At 45.2% G+C, this 24,476-nt stretch overlaps 1 protein-coding gene across 1 annotated transcript in view; it reads left to right on the top strand.

Moving 5' to 3' along the window:
- Positions 1–565: 565 nt before the first annotated feature.
- The window catches only part of UBE2R2 (ubiquitin conjugating enzyme E2 R2), a 125,843-nt gene continuing 101,932 nt past the window's right edge, over positions 566–24,476 (top strand). Inside the window, exon 1 of the mRNA XM_066256910.1 lies at positions 566–1,371. Coding sequence (XP_066113007.1) covers positions 1,195–1,371 — 177 coding nt within the window. The 5' untranslated portion in view covers positions 566–1,194. The remainder of the gene's footprint in view (positions 1,372–24,476) is intronic.

Genomic DNA, 24,476 nt, shown 5'->3' with positions numbered 1-24,476 from the left:
AGGAAGGAAGGAAAGAAAAAAGAAAAAAGAAGGGGGGGAGAAATAAAAGAAAAAAAAAAAGAAAGATATCGGGACACTTGTTCCTACTGATAAGGCCCACATTCTCCGCACATTCTTGTCAAGCACCTACTGAGTGCAGGGACTTCCAACTATGTTTACGCGGAGGGTCCTGCAGAAGACTCGGTCTCCTGGGAGGATGCCTAAGGCGTCCTGGGGATACACTTAGAGGGAAAGGGCGCTTATAGCTCTACCAGAGGTTCCTTCCCCAGCACTCCTTGGAAACCAGGGCGTCGAGCCGCAGAAACATCATTCTGGGGGCAAGGACACCCCTTGAAGGCACCCTCGGCCCCCACTGCCACTTGGCCCTTTACGGGAGGGTTACAAGTGCCGGCGTCACAAAGCACTTCCACCGCGCTGGGCGGTGGAGAGGAGGCGGGGAAGTGGGAGGAGGAGGAGGACGACGACTAGGAGGGCGGAGGAGGGAGGGGTGCGTGCACGCGCACGCGCATTGGGCTGCCAGTCGCCGAGAGCGGTCTCCTCCCGGCGCGCGCCCCTCCTCCCTCTCTCCCTCCCTCCTCCTTCTCGGCTCCGTCGCTCCCGCGGCGCGAGGCGCTCTCTATTCTCCTCCTCCTCCGCCGCTGCCGCCGCTGCCGCCCCTCCCCCCGCGCCGCCGCTGCCGCCGCTACGAGACCCCCTGCGCGCTGCGCTTCTTGTGCCCTTCGGCCCCGCGTGCCCTCTGGCCCCGGCGGCCCCTGAGAAGAACAAGAGGGCGAGCGAGCGCGGCGCTCCCGGGCCGGCCCGGCCCCCTCTCCTCACCATCGCCGGTCCTCCACCGCCTTTCTCCGCTTCCACCTTTTCTCCTCCCCCCCCAAGTTGAGGCCCCCTCCGGGGGGGGGGAGGCCCGGGACCGAGATCGGGAGCCGGAGCGAATTCCCTTAACTCCCTCAACCCCTTCCCCCACCTGGCCCGAGTGTGAGGAGAAGGGCCCGGCCCGGCTCGCGTCGTGTGTGAGGAGGACCCGGGCCGGCCCACGGGCCGTCTCGGGCCTGGTCCGGCCCGCCGGGTGTGTGAAGACAGGGGCCCGGTGCGGCCCGGCCCGAGGGCGAGCCGAGGGGAGGAGCCTGGTCCGGCTCGGCCGGTGCGTGAGGACTGGGGCCCCGGCCCGGCGCCACCGCCGCCGCCGCCGCCGCCGCGATGGCCCAGCAGCAGATGACCAGCTCGCAGAAGGCCCTGATGCTGGAGCTGAAATCCCTGCAGGAGGAACCAGTGGAGGGCTTCCGGATCACCCTGGTGGATGAGTCCGACCTCTACAACTGGGAGGTTGCCATCTTCGGACCCCCCAACACCCTCTACGAAGGCGGCTACTTCAAGGTACCCCCAACCCCGCCCAGACCAGGCTTCCTCTGCGGAGGCCTGTGCTCCCCGCCGCTTTCGGCTGTTTTCGGGGCCAAGAGTGTGAGCGCTTGTGAGCCGAGGGGGCTGCTCACCTCGGCAGCACCCTCCCCCCACCGGTGGAGGCAGGAAGGCCTTGCTCACCCTGTGCCTTTTCTTTTGTCCTGGGGGCGGGGGCGGGAGGCCAGGCTGCACCGGGAAATGGGAAAGCCTCTCTGGCTAGGGTAGAGACGACCCGGAGAGAAGGAGGGCTGGCTTTGTTTTGTTTCCTCAGCTGAGGGTGTAAGGCAAGAAAGGTGGTCAGTCTTCCCCCTCTCGTCCTCTCATCAGAGCCATCCTTGCGCCGGCTGGAACTGCCCCAGAGGGCAGAGTGACCTGCACTTACTGGATTGGACCTTTCTTTTTTTGGGGGGTGGGGGTGGGGGAGGGGTGTTAGCCTGTCATTCCAGAGGCTGCCTGGTGACCTGACATTTTGAGGGTTTGATGCGCTTCTGCGGAACGGTAGTTCCAACTTTGCATTCCAGTGGGCGATAGTGAAAAATACGAGGAGCCCAGGGGTGAAAACCAAGGGTACCTTCGTTTTTCTTGCCTTTATACACTGAGGGAACTTTAATTTAGCCTCCAGTCTGCCCTCTTCTATTTACTTCTGTGGTGTTTCAAAATGCCCTTTGTCCTCACTCTGCCACCAACCTCACGGGCTTTTTAAAATTGTTGTTGTTGTTCCTACATGTAGAGATATCCACCGAGGGTGGAACTTGTTATGTAGGGAGATTGATAGTTTCCCACTTAAGTGAGACGGCATTGAAACCCTTTGCTCAGGTGGTTAACTCTAGCAAATGGGTGGTCTCAGAGATTAAAAGTATCATCTGAAGTGTGGTGATGGTTTCAAGTGACCATACACATTGTTCTCATTGTTTTTCATGACTTTAGAACATTCTTGAATCTGGTGGTATTTTTTAATTTCATGGTAGATAGCTTGGAAATATTGATTTTTTTTTAAAATTTAATTTTCTACCATGTTTGAAGGGATGAATTACAGATTTAAGATTGAACGATTTAAATGGTGGCTTACAGACACAGGGAAATTAATGCTAAGGAATCCTTTTTTTATTTCCAAAATGAAGTAAACTAGAGCAGTGAGTCAGTTGTAGTTTGTTTTGAAAGGAGGTGCTATCTTGGCAAAAGTTTCAAATGAGTGTCTTAAGTCATGTAGTTATGGTGTGTATTTTTAGGACTACCCAATTACTTTTATTTTTTACTCTTCTAAAGATGGAAGACTCAGATTCAGGCTAGAAATTGGGTCAGTTTGTTAGGAAATGTGAAGAATTGAGAGGGGAATGTTTAATATTCACACCTCTCGTAGTCACTGAATACCTAATAAAAGCACGTTTTTGGAATATTGTGTAAGAGCTGTAGTACCCTTACCAACTGTATGTCTTATTTTTTATGATCACCATACACTATACTTTTTCAGAAGGAGATATTTAAAATTACTAAGTAAACATACAAGTTATTAGTTCAGGAACTTGTCAAGTACAAATTTTCATTTATAGATACTGGAAAAATTAGTTGCACAAAATCAAATTTATGCAGTAACTTCTAACAGAGCATTATTTAGCAAAATTTACTTGCCCATTTTAGTGGAGTAAAGTTTAATTTCCAAAAAGTATTGTTTTTCAAATGTATCATTGATAGTCAAGGAAATGGGTACTAGTTAGAATACTGTCACCCCAATGGAGTTTGTTTAAAAAAATTGTTTCAAATTGTACTATTTTTGTTTAAGTGACTGTGAAAGGAATGTGGAGAGCCCTTTCAGTTTGGAATATAGGTAGTATGTAAAGAGGAGTCCCTATACAGATTTAAATTAAATGCTTTTTAATTTCAGTACTTTCTTTTTTTTCTTTTTTTAAAGTGAGAGGAGGGGAGATAGATTTCTGTATTCACCCTGACCAGTATCCACCTGGCAACCCCCATCTGTGGCCAGTGCTCTCAAATCAACCCAGCTATCCTCTCTGCTCCTGCAAGTGACATTCTCAGATCAGCCAACCTATCCTCAGTACCCCGGCCTACGCTTGAACTAATCAAGCCACTGGCTGCAAGAGAGGAAGAGAGGGAGAAAGGGGGAGAGTGAGGGAAAGAGAAGCAAATGATCACTTTGACCCGGATCCTTCCTTGGAAATAGGCAAATTTATGGTCATGAACAGTTGAACACTAGTGATTTCTTTTTTTAATAGAGTAAGGTGGAGGGAGGGAGAGATAGAAACATTGCTTTGTTGTTCCACTCATTGATGCTGTCATTGGTTGATCTTGTGTGTGCTCTGACAGGCTGGAACCTTCAACCTCAGCATGTCGGGGCAACGTTCTGATCAACTGAGCTACCTGGCCAGGGCCTACTAGTGATAAGTTTTAAATAATTTTTTTTAAGGTTTTATTTATTCACTTTTAGAGAGAGATGGGAGAGAGAGAGAGAGAGGAGAGAGAAGGGGAGAAGAATCAAGGAGCATCAACTCTCATATGTGCCTAGATTAGGCAAGCCTAGGTTTTGAACTGGCGACCTCAGCATTCCAGGTCAATGCTTTATCCACTGCGCCACAACAGGTCAGGCAATTTTTTTTTAAATTCTTTTCACATGTATGAGACCAAGCGTACCTGACTGCTAAAGAGTATAGCAGACAGGTATAGTTAAGAAACAACTTTATTTTGAGCAGAGGGAACGACAGTTTTGGGGTTTTTTTTTGTATTTTTCTGAAGATGGAAACGGGGAGAGACAGTCAGACAGACTCCCGTATGTGCCCGACCGGGATCCACCCGGCACGCCCACCAGGGGGTGACGCTCTGCCCACCAGGGGGCGATGCTCTGCCCCTCCGGGGCGTCGCCCTGTTGCGACCAGAGCCACTCTAGCGCCTGTGGCAGAGGCCAAGGAGCCATCCCCAGTGCCCGGGCCATCTTTGCTCCAATGGAGCCTCGACTGCAGGAGGGGAAGAGAGAGACAGAGAGGAAGGAAGGAGAGGGGGAGGGGTGGAGAAGCAGATGGGCGCTTCTCCTGTGTGCCCTGGCCGGTAATCGAACCGGGGACTTCTGCATGCCAGGCCGACGCTCTACCACTGAGCCAACCGGCCAGGGCGGAACGACAGTTTTGAATTAAAAATTTTTTCCATTGATTGAGAGATTGAGAGAGGGTAAGGGAGAGTGTTGAAAGGTAGAAAGAGAGACAGAAGCATCAACTCTTGTTTCACCTAGTAGTTCTTTTTTTTTTTTTTGTATTTTTCTGAAGCTAGAAACGGGGAGAGACAGACAGACTCCCGCATGCGCCCGACCGGGATCCACCCTGCACGCCCACCAGGGGGCGACGCTCTGCCCACCAGGGGGCGTCGCTCTGCCCCGACCAGAGCCACTCCAGCGCCTGGGGCAGAGGCCAAGGAGCCATCCTCAGCGCCCGGGCCATCTTTGCTCCAGTGGAGCCTCGGCTGCAGGAGGGGAAGAGAGAGACAGAGAGGAAGGAGAGGGGGAGGGGTGAAGCACATGGATGCTTCTCCTGTGTGCCCTGGCCGGAATCGAACCCGGGACTTCTACATGCCAGGCCGACGCTCTACCACTGAGCCAACCGGCCAGGGCCTCACCTAGTAGTTCTATTGAGTTGTGTACTCATTCATTGCTTCTCCTACGTGCTCTTGACTGTTTGTTGAACCTGTGACCTCAGTGTGCCTGGAGGATGCTTTATCCACTGAGACCCTCAACCATGGCCTAAAAAAGTGGTAGTCAGCCTGGTCCCCACCGCCCACTACTGGGCATTCCAGCTTTCATGGTGGGCGGTAGTGGAGCAACCAAAGTATAAATAAAAAGATAGATTTAACTATAGTAAGTTGTTTTATAAAGATTTATTCTGCCAAACTTAGTGAAAATCTGACATAAAATCCTTGGTAAGTAATTATTATATGCTTTAACTTGCTGTAACTCTGCTTTATAAATTTTATAAAGTAAAGTTACTTCCCTACTTTATAAATGACCATTACTGTGGAACCGGTGGGCGGTTAGAAAATTTTAATATTAACAGAGATACAAAGGTGGGCGGTAGGTATAAAAAGGTTGACTACCCCTGGCCTAAACAATTGTTTTTTATTTCACAGCGTTGTCTTAAAACAAGGTTTTAGTGTGTTCCACAGCTATAGTTAAAAGTTGGCACAGAACTGCCTGGCCTGTGGTGACACAGTAGATAGAGCATCCACTGAGATCGCTGGTTCAAAACCTTGGGCTGGCCCAGTCAAGGCACATAAGACTAGTGAGCAATAAACAACTAAAGTGAAGCAACTGTGAGTTGATAATTCTCATTCCCACCTCCTCTCTCTGTAAAATCAATAAATAAAATCTTAAAAAAAGAAAAAGTTGGCACCCAGTGTTTCTTGCCCCTAGTCTCCCTTATCAAATTATAATTCTTCAACACATAATTTATTTTCAAGTTAAACTCTATTCCTTATTTAGCAAAAAAATTCCTGAAGGCAGTGGGACTATCAGTCATTCTTATATTTTTTCATAATGTAACTCCTTTAACTTTTACATATTAGTAGGCTTAAAAATTTTTTTTAAAATTTTTATTTTATTGATTTTAGAGAGAGACAGGAACATCAATTTCATCCTGTATTTGTCCTGACCATGAATTGAAACCGGCAACCTCTGTGCTTTAGCATGGTACTCTAACCAACTGAGCTATCTGGCCAGGGCCTTATTAGTCGGCTTCTAACCGATCTTTTTCACTATGAAATAATTGGCTCCAATCTGTTTTAACTATGGCATCTGTTGTGCTAGAGACTGTGAGACCTGTATTTCAGAAATTTTTTGATTCATTCTGCTTTTTTTTTTTTTAATATCTAGAATCAATGTGGTTCTTAGCTTTGGGAGGGTATGGATGTATGATAGGCAAAGTAGTTTCTTCTATTTTTTTGCTTATTATAAAATCATCTGTGGTCTTGATATTTTGCTATCTTTTTGTCCAGTTTCTTTAAAAAATTTTTTGTAATTTATTGATTTTATGGAGAGAGGATGGGGGAAAGAGAGATTGACTTGTTCCACTTATTTATGCATTTATTGGTTGATTTTTGTAAGTTCTGTGACCGGGGATGTAACTGCAACCTTGGTGTATGGGGATGATGCTCTAACCAAGTGAGCTACTTGGTCAGAGCAGGGTTATAACTTCTTTAGTGAAAGGTTTATCTTCACCTTAAACAAGCTCTGTCATTGTTTCTGTGCATCTATGTTAACACATCTTGAAATACCTCCTTTCAGACCCCTCCTTCTCAGGGGTCTCAAACTCGCGGCCCGCCTAACAATTTTGTGCGGCCCACAGACTAATCCACGGGTTTACTTAATTTTATCCAAAATATATATATATATTTTTTTCATTTTTCTGAAGCTGGAAACAGGGAGAGACAGACAGACTCCCGCATGCGCCCGACCGGGATCCACCCGGCACGCCCACCAGGGGGCGACGCTCTGCCCATCCTGGGCGTCGCCATGTTGCGACCAGAGCCACTCTAGCGCCTGAGGCAGAGGCCACAGAGCCATCCCCAGCGCCCGGGCCATCTTTGCTCCAATGGAGCCTTGGCTGCGGGAGGGGAAGAGAGAGACAGAGAGGAAAGCGCGGCGGCGGAGGGGTGGAGAAGCAAGTGGACGCTTCTCCTGTGTGCCCTGGCCGGGAATCGAACCCGGGTCCTCCGCACGCTAGGCCGACGCTCTACCGCTGAGCCAACCGGCCAGGGCCTATCCAAAATATTTTGAACTTCGTGGATTAGTCTGCGGGCCGCACAAAATTGTTTGGCAGGCTGCGAGTTTGAGATCCCTGTAAGCATCATTGATTTACCAAATGAATTTCTTTATTTTTTAAGACTTTATTCATTTTAGAGAGAGAGAGAGAAAGAGAAGGAGAGAGGAGCAGGATACATCAACTCCTTCATGTGCCTTGACAGAGCAAGTGCAGGGTTTCGAACAGGCGACCTCAGAGTTCCAGGTCAATGCTTTATCCACTGCGCCACCACAGATTAGGCCAACAAGTGAATTTCTTTACTACTTTGAATTTTTCCTCTAAGGGTCAATCATTTCCAAACGCAAGAGTGAAATAGATGGCTTAAAACACCAAAATTGCTCCACAATTTTGCTATTGTGGAGAAAGTTGGAATTTTATTATGTTACTAGAAGAATTAATTATTCATCAAGTCAGCAGTTAATGATTTAATAAGTTAATCCTATTCCTTTTAAAAAACTATCTTTTAAAAAAACTTCTGGTAATGATCTTAACTTAGTCTGGCTGCTTTGGTATAGAACCTCTTTGGAATGCCTGCATTAATTATCTTTTTATTTATTTATTTATTTATTTTTATTTTTTTACAGGGACAGAGAGAGAGTCAGAGAGAAGGATAGATAGGGACAGACAGACAGGAACGGAGAGAGATGAGAAACATCAATCATCAGTTTTTTGCTGCGATACCTTAGTTGTTCATTGATTGCTTTCTCATATGTGCCTTGACTGTGGGTCTTCAGCAGACCAAGTAACCCCTTGCTCAAGCCAGCGACCTTGGGTCCAAGCTGGTGAGCTTTTACTCAAGCCACATGAGCCCATGCTCAAGCTGGCGACCTGGGGGTCTCGAACCTGGGTCCTCCACATCCCAGTTCGATGCTCTATCCACTGCGCCACTGCCTGGTCAGGCTGCATTAATTATTTAAATGCATGATAGCAGTGATTCTAGAGATCAGAAATGAGAGTGCCTCTTTCCTAATGTGCTTAACATAAAAGTTTAAGTGACACAAAGCAAAAAGTATAGCAGTGAACTTTTTGTAGTTGAAATTTCATTCAGTAATATGACTGTGGGTATAAAATATAGGTGTGTTCCATTTTTAGAAAACTCAGAACTGATAAATTAGAAAGTATTTGTTACATATTCAAAGTTTTCCTTAATAGGAGCTCTTTTATCAGATTTAACACTCAGTAATAGTTTTGTTAAATAAGGTATTGCATTATTTTAATTTGTTCTAGAAGAAATGAATCTATTTTCTACACCCCTCCCAAAAGAAAAAACAAAAAACCCCAATATAACTTTTGGCCCGGTGATGTCCTTCAGATTATAGAATACTTTGACTCTCTGTAAGTCTTAATTTGTAGTTGAAGCAATTCTCTTAAGAAAGTGATTCTTAAAAAAAGAAGTGATTCTTAGTCTTTTTGATATATGGATCCTTTTGAGAAGATGAATTTTCTGTGGAAGAATAGACACACTTAAACTAGTTTCTATATATTTTCAGACGGTTAAATGACAAGTTAGGAATCCCTTTTATAGGGATTTGATAGGCAACTAAAATACAACTTTAAAACTATAAAAGTAACATTTAAAAAATTTTTAATTCATTTTTTTTAGAAAGAGAGAGAGGGAGAGAGAGAGAGAGAGAGGAGAGAGACAGAGAGAGAGAAGGGGGGAGGAGCAGGAAGCATCAACTCCCATATGTGCCTTGACCAGGCAAGCCCAGGGTTTTGAACCGGTGACCTTAGCATTTCCAGGTCGATGCTTTATCCACTGTGCCACCACAGGTCAGGCAAAAAGTAACATTATTAAGAAAACTAACTATAATGGGTCATTTAAAAACTTCTTACTTAGAAATTTTTCCTCATTCACTTTGAGAATACCTCTTAGGGCTTTTAGCTATAACCTTTTCTGCAAGTTGAAGTTGTCTCAAGTGAAATAAGGTAAAGAACTAAGACAACATTGTAAATTGAAAGTTAATATCCAACTGTTTTGGGATGCATAAATGTAATTAAGCGTGCCCCTCTGCCCATGGCACATATAACACCTCAATTTTATAGAATGTGCTTTTACCTTATAACAGTGGTTCTCAAACTTTTTAAAGTCGGGGCACATTTAAAATCCTACAAAAAATTGTAGTCACACTATATACAAATTTCTGATAAATATGTTATAATAATAAAGTCAAATATTAAAGAAAAAAAAAGTCCAAGTGTGTTATTATGGTAATTAAACAAAATAAATATGACAAAATTAAATTTATTCTGACATTAAGAAACACTTTTGTTACATTTTTTGTTATGCTTTTTAGAATTCGTAAAAAAGAGAGGTTAAAAAATTAAAAAACAACAAAAAAGTTATCTTTTTATATATATAGATACTTTCTTAGTAAGATTTAGTAAATTTGGCAGGTCCCAGCACAAATGTGTTGTTTTTTCATTCTTGTGTTTATGAGAAACATGAGCCTGATGTGTCTTAGAGATTTCTTCAATGTTTGGGCATGTATTTGAAAGGCAAACTCTCATTTCCTCATTGATACATTGAAGAATTCCTCTCTTTTTACTCTTAATTGTGTTGACTGCAGAAAACCCCCACCATATATATCATCTTAACTTTACACCAAACAAAGGATAGAAGAAACTTGCCTCCAGTCTTTCCGAGGAACATGTGTAAATAATCAATCCAGCACCACAGCATAACAGCCTTTGCAACCTAATCAGGCAGAGAGGTGGGGGGTTGGGCTGATTGTCAGTTTACAGCCAATTCCCCACACCTCTGTCTCCCAAAAATCTAAACTCCAACAACCCTTTTGGTTTTTTGGTCCCCAACAGGCACATATTTCTCTGGAATACCATAGGGCGCACCTTGAAATCATCTAGGGAGTACACTTTGAGAACCACTGCCTTATAAGGTTGATCTCAAGGTGCAAATTTATCTTGTTTTTAACTTCTCTGATATTGGAATGTGTCTTACGAACCATGAAGTCTTAAAATTGTCATCAGTCTGGGGGCACTTAAGACCTAGTTGTAAGAGAACCTTGCATTGAAGTCTTTTGATAATTTTTCACCCTGTCCTGGTAGTTCAGTTGGTTATGGTCGTGATATGGCAAGGTTGCAGGTTCAATCTTGGGTCAGTGCACATATAGGAATCAACCCATGAATGTATAAATGAGTGAAACAACAAACTGGTGCCTCTCTCTCTCTCTCTCTCTCTCTCTCTCTCACTCACACACATATCAATATATAAATTAAAACAAAAAAAAGGAAATCTGATAGACTGACCTGTGGTATCACAGGGGATAAAGCATTGACCTGGAATGCTGAGGTCGCAGGTTTGAAACCCTGGGCTTGCCTGGTCAAGGCACAAATGAGAAGAGTTGATACTTCCACTCTTCCCTCTTCCTCCCCCTTCTCTCTCTCTCTCTCTCTCTCTCTCTCTCTCTTTCTCTCTCTCTCCCTTTCTCTCTCTCTCCCTCCCTCCCTCCCCCCCCAAATCAACAAATCTAAAAAAGGAAATCAACTGTTTATTTATTTATTTTTTACAGAGACAGCGAGTCAGAGAGAGGGATAGACAGGGACAGACAGACAGGAACGGAGAGAGGTGAGAAGCATCAATCATTAGTTTTTCATTGCGCATTGCAACACCTTAGTTGTTCATTGATTGCTTTCTCATATGTGCCTTGACCGTGGGCCTTTAGCAGACCGAGTAACCCCTTGCTCGAGCCAGCGACCTTGGGTTCAAGCTGGTGGGATTTTTGCTAAAACCAGATGAGCCCACACTCAAGCTGGCAACATCAGGGTCTCGAACCTGGGTCCTCTGCATCCCAGTCCTGTGCTCTACCCACTGCACCACCACCTGGTCAGGCAACTGTTTATTTTTATTTATTTTTGTATTTTTGTATTTTTCTGAAGTTGGAAATGGGGAGGCAGTCAGACAGATTCCCGCATGTGCCCGACCAAGATCCACTCGGCATGCCCACCAGGGGGTGATGCTCTGCCCATCTAGGGCATTGCTCTGTTGCACCCAGAGCCATTCTAGTACCTGAGGCAGAGGCCACAGAGCCATCCTCAGCGCCTGGGCCAACCTTGCTCCAGTGGAGCCTTGGCTGCAGGAGGGGAAGAGAGAGACAGAGAGGAAGGAGAGGGGGAGGGGTGGAGAAGCAGATGGGCGCCTCCCCTGTGTGCCCTGGCCGGAATCAAACCCGGGAGTCCTGCACGCCAGGCTGACACTCTACCACTGAGCCAACCGGCCAGGGCCGCAACTGTTTATTTTTTATATTTATTTTTTAAAACTACATAGAACCTATATTTTTATTATAGTACTTCTTTAGTTGTTCATTGATTGTTTGATGGATGTGCCTGGACTGGGCTAGCTCAGGATTTCAAACTGGAGACCTCAGCATTCCCAGTCAATGCCTTATCCACTGCAATACCACAAACCAGACTGGATTTCAAAAAATTTATTTAGAATTAAATTTAATGGGGTGACAGTGGTCCATATGAACATATAGGGTTGTTTGTTTTTTTGATAGGGAGTCAGAGAGAGGGATAGATAGGGACAGACAGGAAAGGAGAGAGATGAGAAGCATTAGTTGTTTGTTGCAGCATCTTAGTTGTTCATTGATTGCTTTCTCATATGTGCCTTGACTGGGAGGCTGCAGCAGAACTAGTGACCCCTTGCTCAAGCCAGTGAGTGACCTTGGGCTTAAACCAATGACCATGGCGTCATGTTTGTGATCACACGCTCAAGCCAGTGAGTCTGTGCTCAAGCTGGATGAGCCTGCGCTTAAGCTGGTGACCTCGGGGTTTTGAACCTGAGTGCTCCGTGTCGTGTCCACTGTACCACCCCGGTCAGGCTGAACACATAGATTTTAGGTAAACATCTCTGTAGCATTTGAACTGTTCATTACGTTGTGTGTCCATCACCCAAAGTCAAGTAATTTTCCGTACTGTATACTTGGCCCTCTTTGCTCCTTTCCCCTCCCTCTGTTAACCACTTCACTTTTGTCTATGTCCATGAGTCTCAATTTTATATACCACTTATGTGTGAAATAATAATTTTTAGCTTTTTCTGATTTATGTATTTCACTTAGCACAATATTCTTTTTTTTTTTTTTTTTTTGTATTTTTTTTTGTATTTTTCTGAAGCTGGAAACGGGGAGAGACAGTCAGACAGACTCCCGCATGCGCCCGACTGGGATCCACCTGGCACGCCCACCAGGGGGCGATGCTCTGCCCCTCCAGGGCGTCGCTCTGCTGCTACCAGAGCCACTCTAGCGCCTGGGGCAGAGGCCAAGTAGCCATCCCCAGTGCCCGGGCCATCTTTGCTCCAATGGAGCCTTGGCTGTGGGAGGGGAAGAGAGAGACAGAGAAGAAGGAGAGGGGGGCGGGGTGGAGAAGCAAATGGGCGCTTCTCCTATGTGCCCTGGCCGGGAATCAAACCCGGGTCCCCTGCGCGCCAGGCCGGCGCTCTACCTCTGAGCCAACCGGCCAGGGCCTAGCACAATATTCTTAAGGTCCATCTAGGTTGTTGCAAATGCCATTATTTGATTATTTCTTATGGCTGAGTAGTATTCCATTGTACATATATATCACATCCTCTTTATCTAATCCTCTATTGAGGAACACTTGGGTTGTTTTTATGTCTTGGCCATCATGAATAATTCTGATAAACATATGGGTGCAAATGTCTTCGTGTATAAATGTTTTCAAACTTTTTGAGTAGATACCCAGAGAGATATTGCTGGGTCATATGGTAGCTCTATTTTTTTTTCTCTCTCTTTAGATAGAGAGAAGGAGGGAGAAGTGGGAAGCATCAGCTCCGTATGTGCTTTCCGTATGTGCCTTTACTGGGCAAGCCCAAGGTTTTGAACTGGTGACCTCAGCATTCCAGGTTGATGCTTTATCCACTTTGCCACCACAGGTCAGGCGTGTTTTTTTTTTTGTTGTTTTTTAAGATTTTATTTATTCATTATAGAGAGGAGAGAGAGAGAGAGAGAGAGAGAGAGAGAGAGAGAGAGAGAAGGGGGGGAGGAGCAGGAAGCATCAACTCCCATATGTGCCTTGACCAGGCAAGCCCAGGGTTTTTTTTGAACCGGCAACCTCAGCGTTTCCAGGTTGACACTTTATCCACTGTGCCACCACAGGTCAGGCTGTTTTTTTTTTTTTTTTAAGAGATAAAGACAGACAGGTACAGACAGGAAGGGAGAGCAGTGAGAAGCATCAGCTCAGAATTGTGGCACCTTAGTTGTTTATTGATTGCTTTTTCATATGTGCCTTGACTGGGGTGGGGAGGCTCCAGCCGAGCCAGTGCCCCTTTGTTCAAGCCAGCGACTTTGGACTTCAAGCCAGTGACCTTTGGGCTCAAGCCAGCAACCATGGGGTCATGTGTATGATCCCACACTCAAGCCAGTGACCCTGCTCTGAAGCAGGATGAACTCATGCTCAAGCTGGTGACCTGTGGGTTTTGGAACTGGGTCCTCTGTGTCCCAGGCTGATGCTGTATCCTTTGTGTCACTGCCTAGTCAGGCCATTGATTGCTTTTTCATATGTGCCTTGACTGTGCGGGGGGACTTCCAGCTGAGCCAGTGATCATCTGGTCATGTCTGCGATCCAGTGCTCAAGCTGGTGATTCTGCGCTCAAGCTGGATGAGCCTGCACTCAAGCCAGTGACCTTAGGGTTTTAAACCTGGGTCCTCAGCATTCCAGGTTGACACTCTGTCCACTGTGTCATCCCTTGAGTAGATACCCAGAGGTTAGGCTCTATTTTTCTTTTTTTCTAATTTGTCGATTTTAGAGACAGGAAAGAGAGTGAAAGAAAGAAAGGCAGTGCAGTGGAAGAGGAGTGGGAAGCTTCAATTTATAGTTGCTTCTCATGTGTACCCTGACTGGGCAAGTCCAGGGTTTCAAACTGGCGACTTCAGTGTTTCAGGATGTTGCTCTGTCCACTGCACCACCACAAGCCAGGCATCTTTTATTTTTCTTTAAATGTTTATTTTATTGATTTTTAGAGAGAGGAAAGGAGAGAGAGAGAGACGAGAATATCACTTTGTTCCTGTATGTGCCCTGACTGGGGATCGAATCAGCAACTTGTGCACTTTGGGATGATGCCCTAACCAACTGAGCTATCCGGCCAGGGCTTTTTTATTTTTTTAAGCATTTTAATTTTTAAATGAGAGGAGGGGAGATAGTGAGACAGACTCTTGCATGCGCCTCAGCCAGGATCCACCCAGCAACCCCATCTGGGGCTGATGGTTACAACCAAGCTATTTTTAGCACCTGAGACCAGTGCCCTTGAACCAACCAAGCTAACCTCAGCACCTGGGCCGATGCTTGAACCAGTTGAGCCAGAAGGAAAGAAGGGGGAAGAAAAGGGAGAGAGAAGGAGAGAAGCAGATTGTAGTTTCTCCTGTGTGCCTTGACCAGGAATCGAGCCTAGGACATCCGTACGCCAGGCTGATGCTATATCCACAGCCAATCAGCCAGGGCCAGCAAACTTTATTTTTATTATTTTTTAAACAGAGAGACAGACAAGAAGGGAGAGGAATGAGAAGCATCAACTCATAGTTGTGACACTTTAGTTGTTCATTGATTGCTTTTTCATATGTGCCTTGACAGGGGGACTCCAGCTGAGCCAGTGACCCCTTGCTCAAACCAGTGTTCTTGGGCTTCAAGCCAGCAACCCTGCACTCAAGCTGGTGAGCCCGCATTCAAGCCAGCGACTTTAGGATTTAAAACCTGGATTCTCTGTGTCCCAGGTTGATGCTCTATCCACTGTGCAGGGCCAGCATTTTTAAAAAAAATATTTTATTTACCGATTTTAGAGGTGAGAGAGAGAAGAGGGATGGCAAGAGCGGGAAGCATCAACTCACAGTTACTTCTCATATGTGCCCTGACCAGGCAAGCCTGGAGCCTGGAACCAGTAACTCTCCAGCATTCTAGGTTCATGCTCTACCCACTGTGCCACCACAGGTCAGACAGCTAATCTTGTTATTGGAAAATAATGAGGAAGAGTTACAGATTCGGAGATTAGGACTGCAGAACTCCATCTTGCTCAATGATCTTATTAAAAGGTTTAATTCTTTGATGATGTTTCTGAACTTCTTTTGGACTGTTTCACATAGAATAACATAGATATCTAAGACTGAACCTTTTTGAGTGTGTTCTGACAGATAACTAATTGATTTCAACTTTATTCAGCAACAAATTGTTCCTCAAATTTTTTCTTAATATACATTTAATAAGTTCATTTTGAAGTGAATGGAATGGTAGATACTAAATTGAAGAGATAATGTTAGTTCAGATTGCCAAGGTTTGATATTAAGTAAATATTCTTCCATATGAGAATTAGAAAATTGAGATTTTGGATTATGTATTTAAAATAGAATATAATAGTCTAAACATTTTTATTTATTTTAATAACAAATATAAAAACATATTTGTTATAACACATATAATAAATTGAATTACTATTGTGACCCTGTTGGCAGGGTGAGTTGAATGAGCACTTAAAATGTGCTAAAACTTAAAAAAAAAAAAAAGCTAAACTGAATTTTTTATTTAACTGCAGATACACACCATTATCCTTAGTACAGTAATGTAGGTATTAGTAACTAACATTTATTGAGTGCTCCCGACGTGCCACATACTTTACGTAGAATGTCACATAGAATCCTCCTGCAAGGTATGGTTATAGTTATTCTCATTTTATATACAGTAAATCCTTACTTAATGTCTTTGATAGGTTCTGTGACTTTCAGCGAAACAACATAAAACCATTTTTACCATAGGCTAATTGACATAAAATAAGAGTTAGCCTGACCTGTGGTGGCGCAGTGGATAAAGCATTGACCTGGAAATGCTGAGGTCGCCAGTTCGAAACCCTGGGCTTGCCTGGTCAAGGCACATATGGGAGTTGATGCTTCCTGCTCCTCCCCCCTTCTCTCTCTCTCTCTCTCTCTCCTTTCTAAAATGAATAAAAAATAAAAAATAAAAACAAGAGTTAATGCCTGACCTGTGGTGGTGCAGTGGACAGAGAGTCAACCTGGAATGCTAAAGTTGCTGGTTTGAAACCTTAGGCTTGCCTGGTCAAGGCACATATACGAGAAGCAACAAGTTGATGCTTCCCACTCTTCCTTCACTGTCTCCCCCTCCCCCCACTGCCTTTCTGTGTCTCTCCTGTCTCTAAAATCAATAAATAAAATCTTTAAAAAAACAAACAAAACCCTAAGAGTTAAGTTTCTATGGCATCTCATCAGTGTTATAACAAAACAATGTTGAATTGAATTAACTTATTTGAGGACCTACGTTTTGGTCAACATTGGATCACATATACAGTTGTGGTCCCATAAGATTCTAATGGACCTGAAAAATTCCTATTGCCTAATGAAGTCATAGTATAGTGCATAACTTTATATTTGTGATACTACTGGTGTAAACCTCTGCTGCCAGTTGTATAAAAGGATAGCATATACAATTATGTACAGTACGTAATACTTGATAATGTTGCAAGTTTATGTTTTTTCGGGTTTTTTTTTGCATTTTTCTGAAGCTGGAAACGGGGAGAGACAGTCAGACAGACTCCCGTATGTGCCCGACCAGGATCCACCCGGCACGCCCACCAGGGGGTGACGCTCTGCCCACCAGGGGGCGATGCTCTGCCCCTCCGGGGCGTCGCTCTGTTGCGACCAGAGCCACTCTAGCGCCTGGGGCAGAGGCCAAGGAGCCATCCCCAGCGCCTGGGCCATCTTTGCTCCAATGGAGCCTCGGCTGCCGGAGGGGAAGAGAGAGACAGAGAGGAAGGGAGAGGGGGAGGGGTGGAGAAGCAGATGGGCGCTTCTCCTGTGTGCCCTGGCCGGGAATCGAACCTGGGACCCCTGCATGCCAGGCCGACGCTCTACCACTGAGCAAACCGGCCAGGGCCTTATGTATTTTTTTAAACGATTTTATTTTTTATTAAAAAATTTTTAAAAAATTTTTCTTAAGTGAGAACTGGGGAGGCAGAGAGACAGATTCCTGCATGTGCCTTGACTGGGATCCACCATGCAAGCCCCCTGTGGGGTGATGCTCTGCCCACCTGGAACTGTTGCTCCGTTGCTCAACAACCAAGCTATTTTAATGCCTGAACTGGGCCATCCTCAGTGCCCAGGGTCCACTTGCTCCAACTGAGCCATGGTTGTGGGAGGGGAAGAGAGAGAAAGAGCAAGAGAGAGAGAGAAAGGGGAGGGGTGGAGAAGCACATAGTCGCTTTTCCTCTGTGCCCTGACCAGGAATCAAGCTTGAAACATCCACATGCCAGGCTGATGCTCTACCACTGAGCCAACCAGCCAGGACCTAAAAGATTTTATTTACTGATTTTAGAGAGAGGAGAGAGAAGTAGGGGGGAAGAGCGGGAAGCATTAATTCCTAGTTGCTTCTCGTGTGTGCCTTGACCGGGCAAGCCTGGGACTTCAAACTGGTGACCTCAGCATTCCAGGTCGTTGCTCCATCCACTTGACCACCACAGGTCAGGCACTGGCTTATATATTGATTAAACTATTTTATGTCATTTTAGAGCAGTGGTCGGCAAACTCAGTCAACAGAGCCAAATACCAACAGTACAACGATTGAAATGTCTTTTGAGAGCCAAACTTGTTAACTTAAACTATATAGGTAGGTACATTCCTTATCGAGGTAGTGCCTGCATGTGATATTTGGTGGAAGAGCCACACTCAAGGGGCCAAAGAGCCGCATGTGGCTCGCGAGCCGCCGTTTGCTGACCACTGTTTAGAGCAGGGGTCCCCAAACTACGGCCCGCGGGCCACCTGAGGCCATTTATCTGGCCCCCGCCACACTTCTGGAAGTGGCACCTCTTTCATAGGTGGTCAGTGGAGGAGCATAGTTCCCATTGAAATACTGGTCAGTTTGTTGATTTAAATTTACTTGTTTGTTATTTTAAATATTGTATTTTTTCCCATTTTGTTTTTTTACTTTAAAATTAGATATGTGCAGTGTGCATAGGGATTTGTTCATAGTTTTTTTTGTAGTCCGGCCCTCCAATGGTCTGAGGTATGGTGAACTGGCCCCCTGTGTAAAAAGTTTGGGGACCCCTGGTTTAGACTATGCTCCTTCTACTTATGAAAAAAAAAAGTTGCTGGCCCTGGTCGGTTGGCTCAGTGGTAGAGTGTTGGCCTGGCGTGCAGGAGTCCCGGGTTCGATTCCCGGCCAGGGCACACAGGAGATGTGCCCATCTGCTTCTCCACCCTTCCCCCTCTCCTTCCTCTCTGTCTCTCTCTTCCCCTCCCGCAGCCAAGGCTCCATTGGAGCAAAGTTGGCCCGGGCACTGAGGATGGCTCTGTGGTCTCTGCCTCAGACGCTAGAATGGCTCTAGTTGCAACAGAGCAATGCCCCAGATGGGCAGAGCATCGCCCCCTGGTGGGCGTGCCCAGTGGATCCCGGTCGGGCACATGCGGGAGTCTCTCTGACTGCCTCCCCGTTTCCAACTTCAGAAAAATACAAAAAAAAAAAAAAAAGTTGCTATAAAACAGTAAGCCGTGTTATACCTGCAGGAGCCTCAAAATCTTAGGTTTGCCATATCTATTAATAGTATCACTTCACTTTTGTTTGGTTTAATCTTGTACTTTTTTTGTTCATCATGGCCCCTAAACATACAAAATCAGTGCTGTTGTTGCCCTTAAGAAGCCAGGCTGGGCCTGACCGGGCGGTGGCGCAGTGGATAGAGCGTCGAACTGGGATGCGGAGGACCTAGGTTCTAGACCCTGAGGTTGCCAGTTTAAGCGCGGGCTCATCTGGTTTTAGCAGAGCTCACCAGCTTGGACCCAAGGTCACTGGCTTGAGCAAGGGGTTACTTGGTCTGTTGAAGGCCCATGGTCAAGGCATATATGAGCAAGCAATCAATGAACAACTAAGGTGTTGCAACGAAAAACTGATGATTGATGTTTCTCATCTCTCTTTGTTCCTGCCTGTCTGTCCCTATTTGTCCCTCTCTCTGACTCTCTTTCTGTCTCTGTTTAAAAAAAATGAGCCATGCTGGGTCATTTACCTGGAGATGAAATTAGAATGATTAAGAACTAGGAAGGTAGAAAATCAGTGATGGTTGTTGCTCCCAATCAGTTATGTCCCCTTTCTGTGATCTTGAAGAATAAAAACAGATCGACAGAAATTGTTACAGGATCTCCTTTATTGGAGACAACAAAAATTTGAGATGGGCCCATGTCAGAACTGGAGAAACTTCCAATGACCTGGGTTGAAGACCAGACACAGAAGCATATTCCTCTTAGTACTATGAAGATCATGGCCAAAACAAAAATTTGTGTACAGTGTTGAAAGAAAAGGCTGGACCCAGCTACAATGTTGAATTTACTACTAGCTCTGGGTGGTTTAAATGATTCAAGTATTGTTATTCATTTACATAATGAAAAGTGAGTGGTGAATCTTGAGTGCTGATGTAAAGGCAACTGAGTATTTATTGGAAACTTGATAGTGGAGGAAATTTACTTGCCAAAGTAAAATATTCAATGTGGATGAAACTTTTCTATTCTGGAAATGGATAACTGAAAGGACTTCATCTGCTAAGGAGGCCAAGTCAATGCCAGGTTTCAAGGCTTTTAAGGATAGGAGAACAGTTGTGCTTGGGGGCAATGTTGCAGGCTACAAATTGGAACCCTTTGTGATACAGCACAGTGAGAACCCCAGGGCCTTGAGGCATACCAATAAGCACACACTGCCAATATACTACAGGAGCAATAAAGTCAGGAATGACTAAGTGCCTCTTCCAAGATGTCCCCCTGGACTGCTGCTGTGCCAGTGAAATGGAAAAATACTGTTTGAAGAATAATGTATCTTTTAAGGTGTTGATAATGATCCTGGATATCCTCTATTCGGTGATCTTTATCTCAATATTAATGTGTTGTTCCTCCAAGCACAACCTCTTTGATCCAGCCACTGGATCAAGGAATTATATAGCAGCTTTTTTTTTTTTTTTTGAAGTGAGAGAGACAGAGACAGACAAATGAACAGAGATGAGAAGTATCAATTTGTAGTTGTGTCATTTTAGTTGTTCATTGGTTGCTTCTCATACATGCCTTGACTGGGGGACTCCAGTGAGCCAATGAACCCTTGCTCAAGCCAGCGACCATAGGATCATGTTTATGATGCCATGCTCAAGCCGGCAGTCATGTGCTTGGGTGAGCCTGCACTGAAGCCAGATGAACATGTATGTGCTCCAGCCAGTGACCTTGGAAACCTCAGCATCCCATGTCAGTGCTCTATCCACTGCACCACTGCCAATCAGGCAGAATTATAGCAGCTTTTAAGGCCTAGTACTCGAGGAGGACCTTTGCCCGGGCTATTGCTGTAACTGGAAAGAGAACATGCAATTCTGGAATGATCACAACATCTATGACTGTCTGGAACCTTGCCTGGGCATGGGGTGATGTCAGTAAGGAGTGTATGAATGGCATCTGGAAGAAGACATTCGAGGTTCCTGTATGACTTCAGAGGATTTGTCGAGCATGAGGAGGTTGCAGAAATCAGCAAGGCTGTGGTTGAGATGGCAGCAACTTTAAACCTGGATATGGATGAGGAGGCATTGATTGAGGAGCTCCTTGAAGTAATTCCTGAGGAATAGTGACTAATGAGGAGTTGTAACTGGAATAGGAACACATAGCTGAAGTGGAGGCAAAAGAAAGGGAAACTGTAGAAGAAAAAGAAATGACCTCCAAGAAAATTCATAGTGAAGAATTTAGCAAAAGCTTTTATAGACCTCAGTATGCTCCTTAAAATGTTTGAAAACATGGCCTTGGTCAGATCACTCTGTTGGTGGGAGTGTCTCATCCTGAATCTGGTTGCAGATTCAATCCTAGGTCAGGGCACATACAGGAACAGATTGATGTTCCTGTCTCCCTCTCTCCCTTCCTCTCCATAAAAATCAATAAAGTAAACTACAAAAAAATAAAGCTAAATATTAGTCCAAAGGAGTAAAAAAGTATTTAAAAATTAAATTTATAGAGTAAAAAAGTTACAGTGAACAGATGAATTTGTTGAAGAAAGAAAAAAATTAAAAAGTAAGTTTAGCCTAGGCCCTGGCCAGTTGGCTCAGTGGTAGAGCGTCGGCCTGGCGTGCGGGAGTCTCAGGTTTGATTCCCGGTCAGGGCACACAGGAAGCGCCCATCTGCTTCTTCCCCCCTCCCCCCCCTCCTTCCTCTCTGTCTCTCTCTTCCCCTCCCTCAGCCAAGGCTCCATTGGAGCAAAGTTTGCCCTAGAGCTGAGGATGGCTCTGTGGCCTCTGCCTCAGGTGCTAGAATGGCTCTGATTGCTGGGGAGCGGAGCCACGCCCCAGATGGGCAGAGCGTCCCCGGAGGGCATGCGGGTGGATCCCGGTCAAGCGCATGCGGGAGTCTGTCTGACTGCCTCCCCGTTTCCAACTTAAGACAAATACAAAAAGAAAAAAAAAAGTTTAGCCTAATGGTGCAGTATTTATAAAGCCTATAGTAGTGCAGTGTCCTTGGCCTTCCCATTTACAACCTCATGAGGGAGTTGCACACACAGCAACTTCCAGTCCTGCACATAGCCTTGTATAGGTTATATACAATCTACATTTCCTGAAAGGGCACTCTGATGTTCATACAGTGAGAAAATCACCTAATAATACATTTTCATTGTTGTTTAGTGACACCTGACTATAGGGAAATTGAGTCACACAGAGCTGATTTAATTTGCCGAGGGGTCCTCAGCTAGGAAGTTTTAATACCAGACTATTTGACTCTAAAGTCTCTGTTATTCTATTACTGAGATATTTTCACCACTTAGGATGATGTTTGGAGATATAAAAGTGGAGCTTTAAAAAATTCAAATGGAGCATTTTATAAGAAGCTTTATTTTTTTTTAATTTTTATTTATTTATTTTAAATATTGATTGATTTTAGCAAGAGTGGAAGGGAGGGAGAGAAAGACAGGAACATTGATCTGTTTCTGGATGTATCCTGACCAGGGATCTAACCTGCAACTTCCGTGCTTCAGCACGATTCTCTAACTGACCAAACTATCTGGTCAGGGCAAGAAGCTTTTATTTTAAAATTTATTTATTGATTGATTTTATTATTATTATTATTATTTTTTACAGAGACAGAGAGAGAGTTAGAGAGAGGGATAGATAGGGACAGACAGAAACAGAGAGATGAGAAGCATCAATCATCAGTTTTTCATTGTGACACCTTAGTTGTTCATTGATTGCTTTCTCATATGTACCTTGACCATGGGTCTTCAGCAGACCGAATAACCCCTTGCTTGAGCCAGCGACGTTGGGCTCAAGCTGGTGAGCTTTTTTTTTTGCTCAAGCCAGATGAGCCTGCGCTCAAGCTGGCGACCTCAGGGTCTCGAACCTGGGTCTTCCGCATCCCAGTCCGACACTCTATCCACTGCGCCACCTCCTGGACAGGCTTGATTTTATTATTATTATTATTATTATTATTATTTTGTGTTTTTCTGAAGCGAGAAGCAGGGAGACAGAGAGACAGACTCTCACATGTGTCTGACCAGGATCCACTTGGCAAGCCCACCAGGGGGGCGATGCTCTGCCCATCTGGGTTGCCACTTGGTTGCAACCAGAGCCATTCTAGTACCTGAGGCAGAGGCCATGGAACCATCCTCAGCGCCTGGGCCAACTCTGCTCTAGTGGAGCCTTGACTGCAGGAGGGGAAAAGAGAGACAGAGAGGAAGGAGAGAGAGAAGGGTAGAGAAGCAGATGGGCACTTCTCCGTGTGCCTCGGCCAGGAATTGAGCCTGGTAGTTCCACATGCCGGGCCGACGTCCTACCACAGAGCCAGCTGGCTAGGGCCTATTTATTGATTTTAGATAGAGAGAAAGGATGGGGAGAGACATTGAGTTTTTTTTTATTTTATTCGTTTCATTTATTTATGCTTTCATTTGTTGATGACTCTTGTATGTGACTTGACTAGGGATTAAACCTATGACCTTGGCATATTAGACAATGCTCTAACCAACTGCGCTACCTGGCCAGGACAGGAACTCCTGTACTTTAAATTGTATTTAAGTTTAAAGATCAAAAAGTAATTATCTGCCCTTCACATTATGAGGAGAGATTGTTATAATGACTTCAGTGTATATCTCTTTTTTTTTTTTTGAGAGGGAGAGAGACAGGAAGGGAGAGAGCTTGAGAAGCATCAACTTGTAGTTGTGGCCCTGGCTGGTTTACTTGGTGGTAGAGCATTGGCCCAGCATGTGGATGTCCCAGGTTTGATCTGGTCAGGGAACACAGGAGAAGTGCCCATCTGCATCTCACCCCCTCCCCCTTTTGTCTCCCCCTCCCCCCAGCCATGGCTATATTGAAGTGAGTTGGCCCCAGGTGCTGAGGATTGTTCCATGGCCTCCGCCTCAGGTGCTAAGAAAATCTCGGTTGGAGCAATGGAGCAATGGCCCCAGATGGGTAGAGCATCGCCCCCTAGTGGGCTTGCCAGGTGCATCCGGGTCAGGATGCTTGGGGAAGTCTGTCTATGCCTCCCCTCCTCGCACTGAATTAAAAACAAACAAAAATCTTGTAGTTGTGTCACTTTTGATGTACATTGATTGCTTTTTTGTTTTTAAACAATTTTTTAAGACTATTCATTTTAGCCTGATCAGGCAGTGGCACAGTGGATAGAATGTCGGACTGGGACGCAAATGACCCAGGTTGAAACCCTGAGATCGCCAGCTTGAGCATGAGTTCATCTGGGATGAGCAAAGCTCACCAGCTTGAGCCCAGGGTCGCTGGCTTGAGCAAGGGGTTGCTTGGTCTGCTGTAGCACCCCCCCCCCCCATCAAGGCACATATGAGAAAGCAATCAATGAACAGCTACAGTGCTACAACAAAAAAATTGATGCTTCTCATCTCTCTCTCCTTTCCTGTCTGTCCCTCTCTGTCTCTCTCTGTCTTTGTCAATAAAAACAAAGACTATTCATTTTAGAGAGAGGAGAGAGAAAAGGAGATGGGGGGCGGGGGAAGAAGCATCAACTCCCATATGTGCCTTAACTAGGCAAGCCCAGGGTTTCATTCAAACTGCGACCTCAGCATTCTAGATCGAGGCTTTATCCACTGCGCCACCACAATTCAGGCTTCATTGATTCTTTGTTATACATGCTTTGTGGGGGGGGGGGGGGGCGAGGGTGTTGCCAGTGTTTTGCTGCCGCTGATTTGCTGCCGCTGAGCCAGTGACCTTTAGGCTCATGCCAGCAATTCATGGTATATTGTCGATGATAACTCATTTAAGCTAGTGAGCCTATACTCAAGCTGGCGACCTCAGGGTTT

The sequence above is a fragment of the Saccopteryx bilineata genome, chromosome 2 (genome assembly GCF_036850765.1).
Source record: "Saccopteryx bilineata isolate mSacBil1 chromosome 2, mSacBil1_pri_phased_curated, whole genome shotgun sequence".
NCBI lineage: Eukaryota > Metazoa > Chordata > Mammalia > Chiroptera > Emballonuridae > Saccopteryx > Saccopteryx bilineata.
The sequence above is the reverse complement of the archived record's forward strand: the minus strand, read 5'-3'. Positions and strand labels throughout refer to the sequence as shown.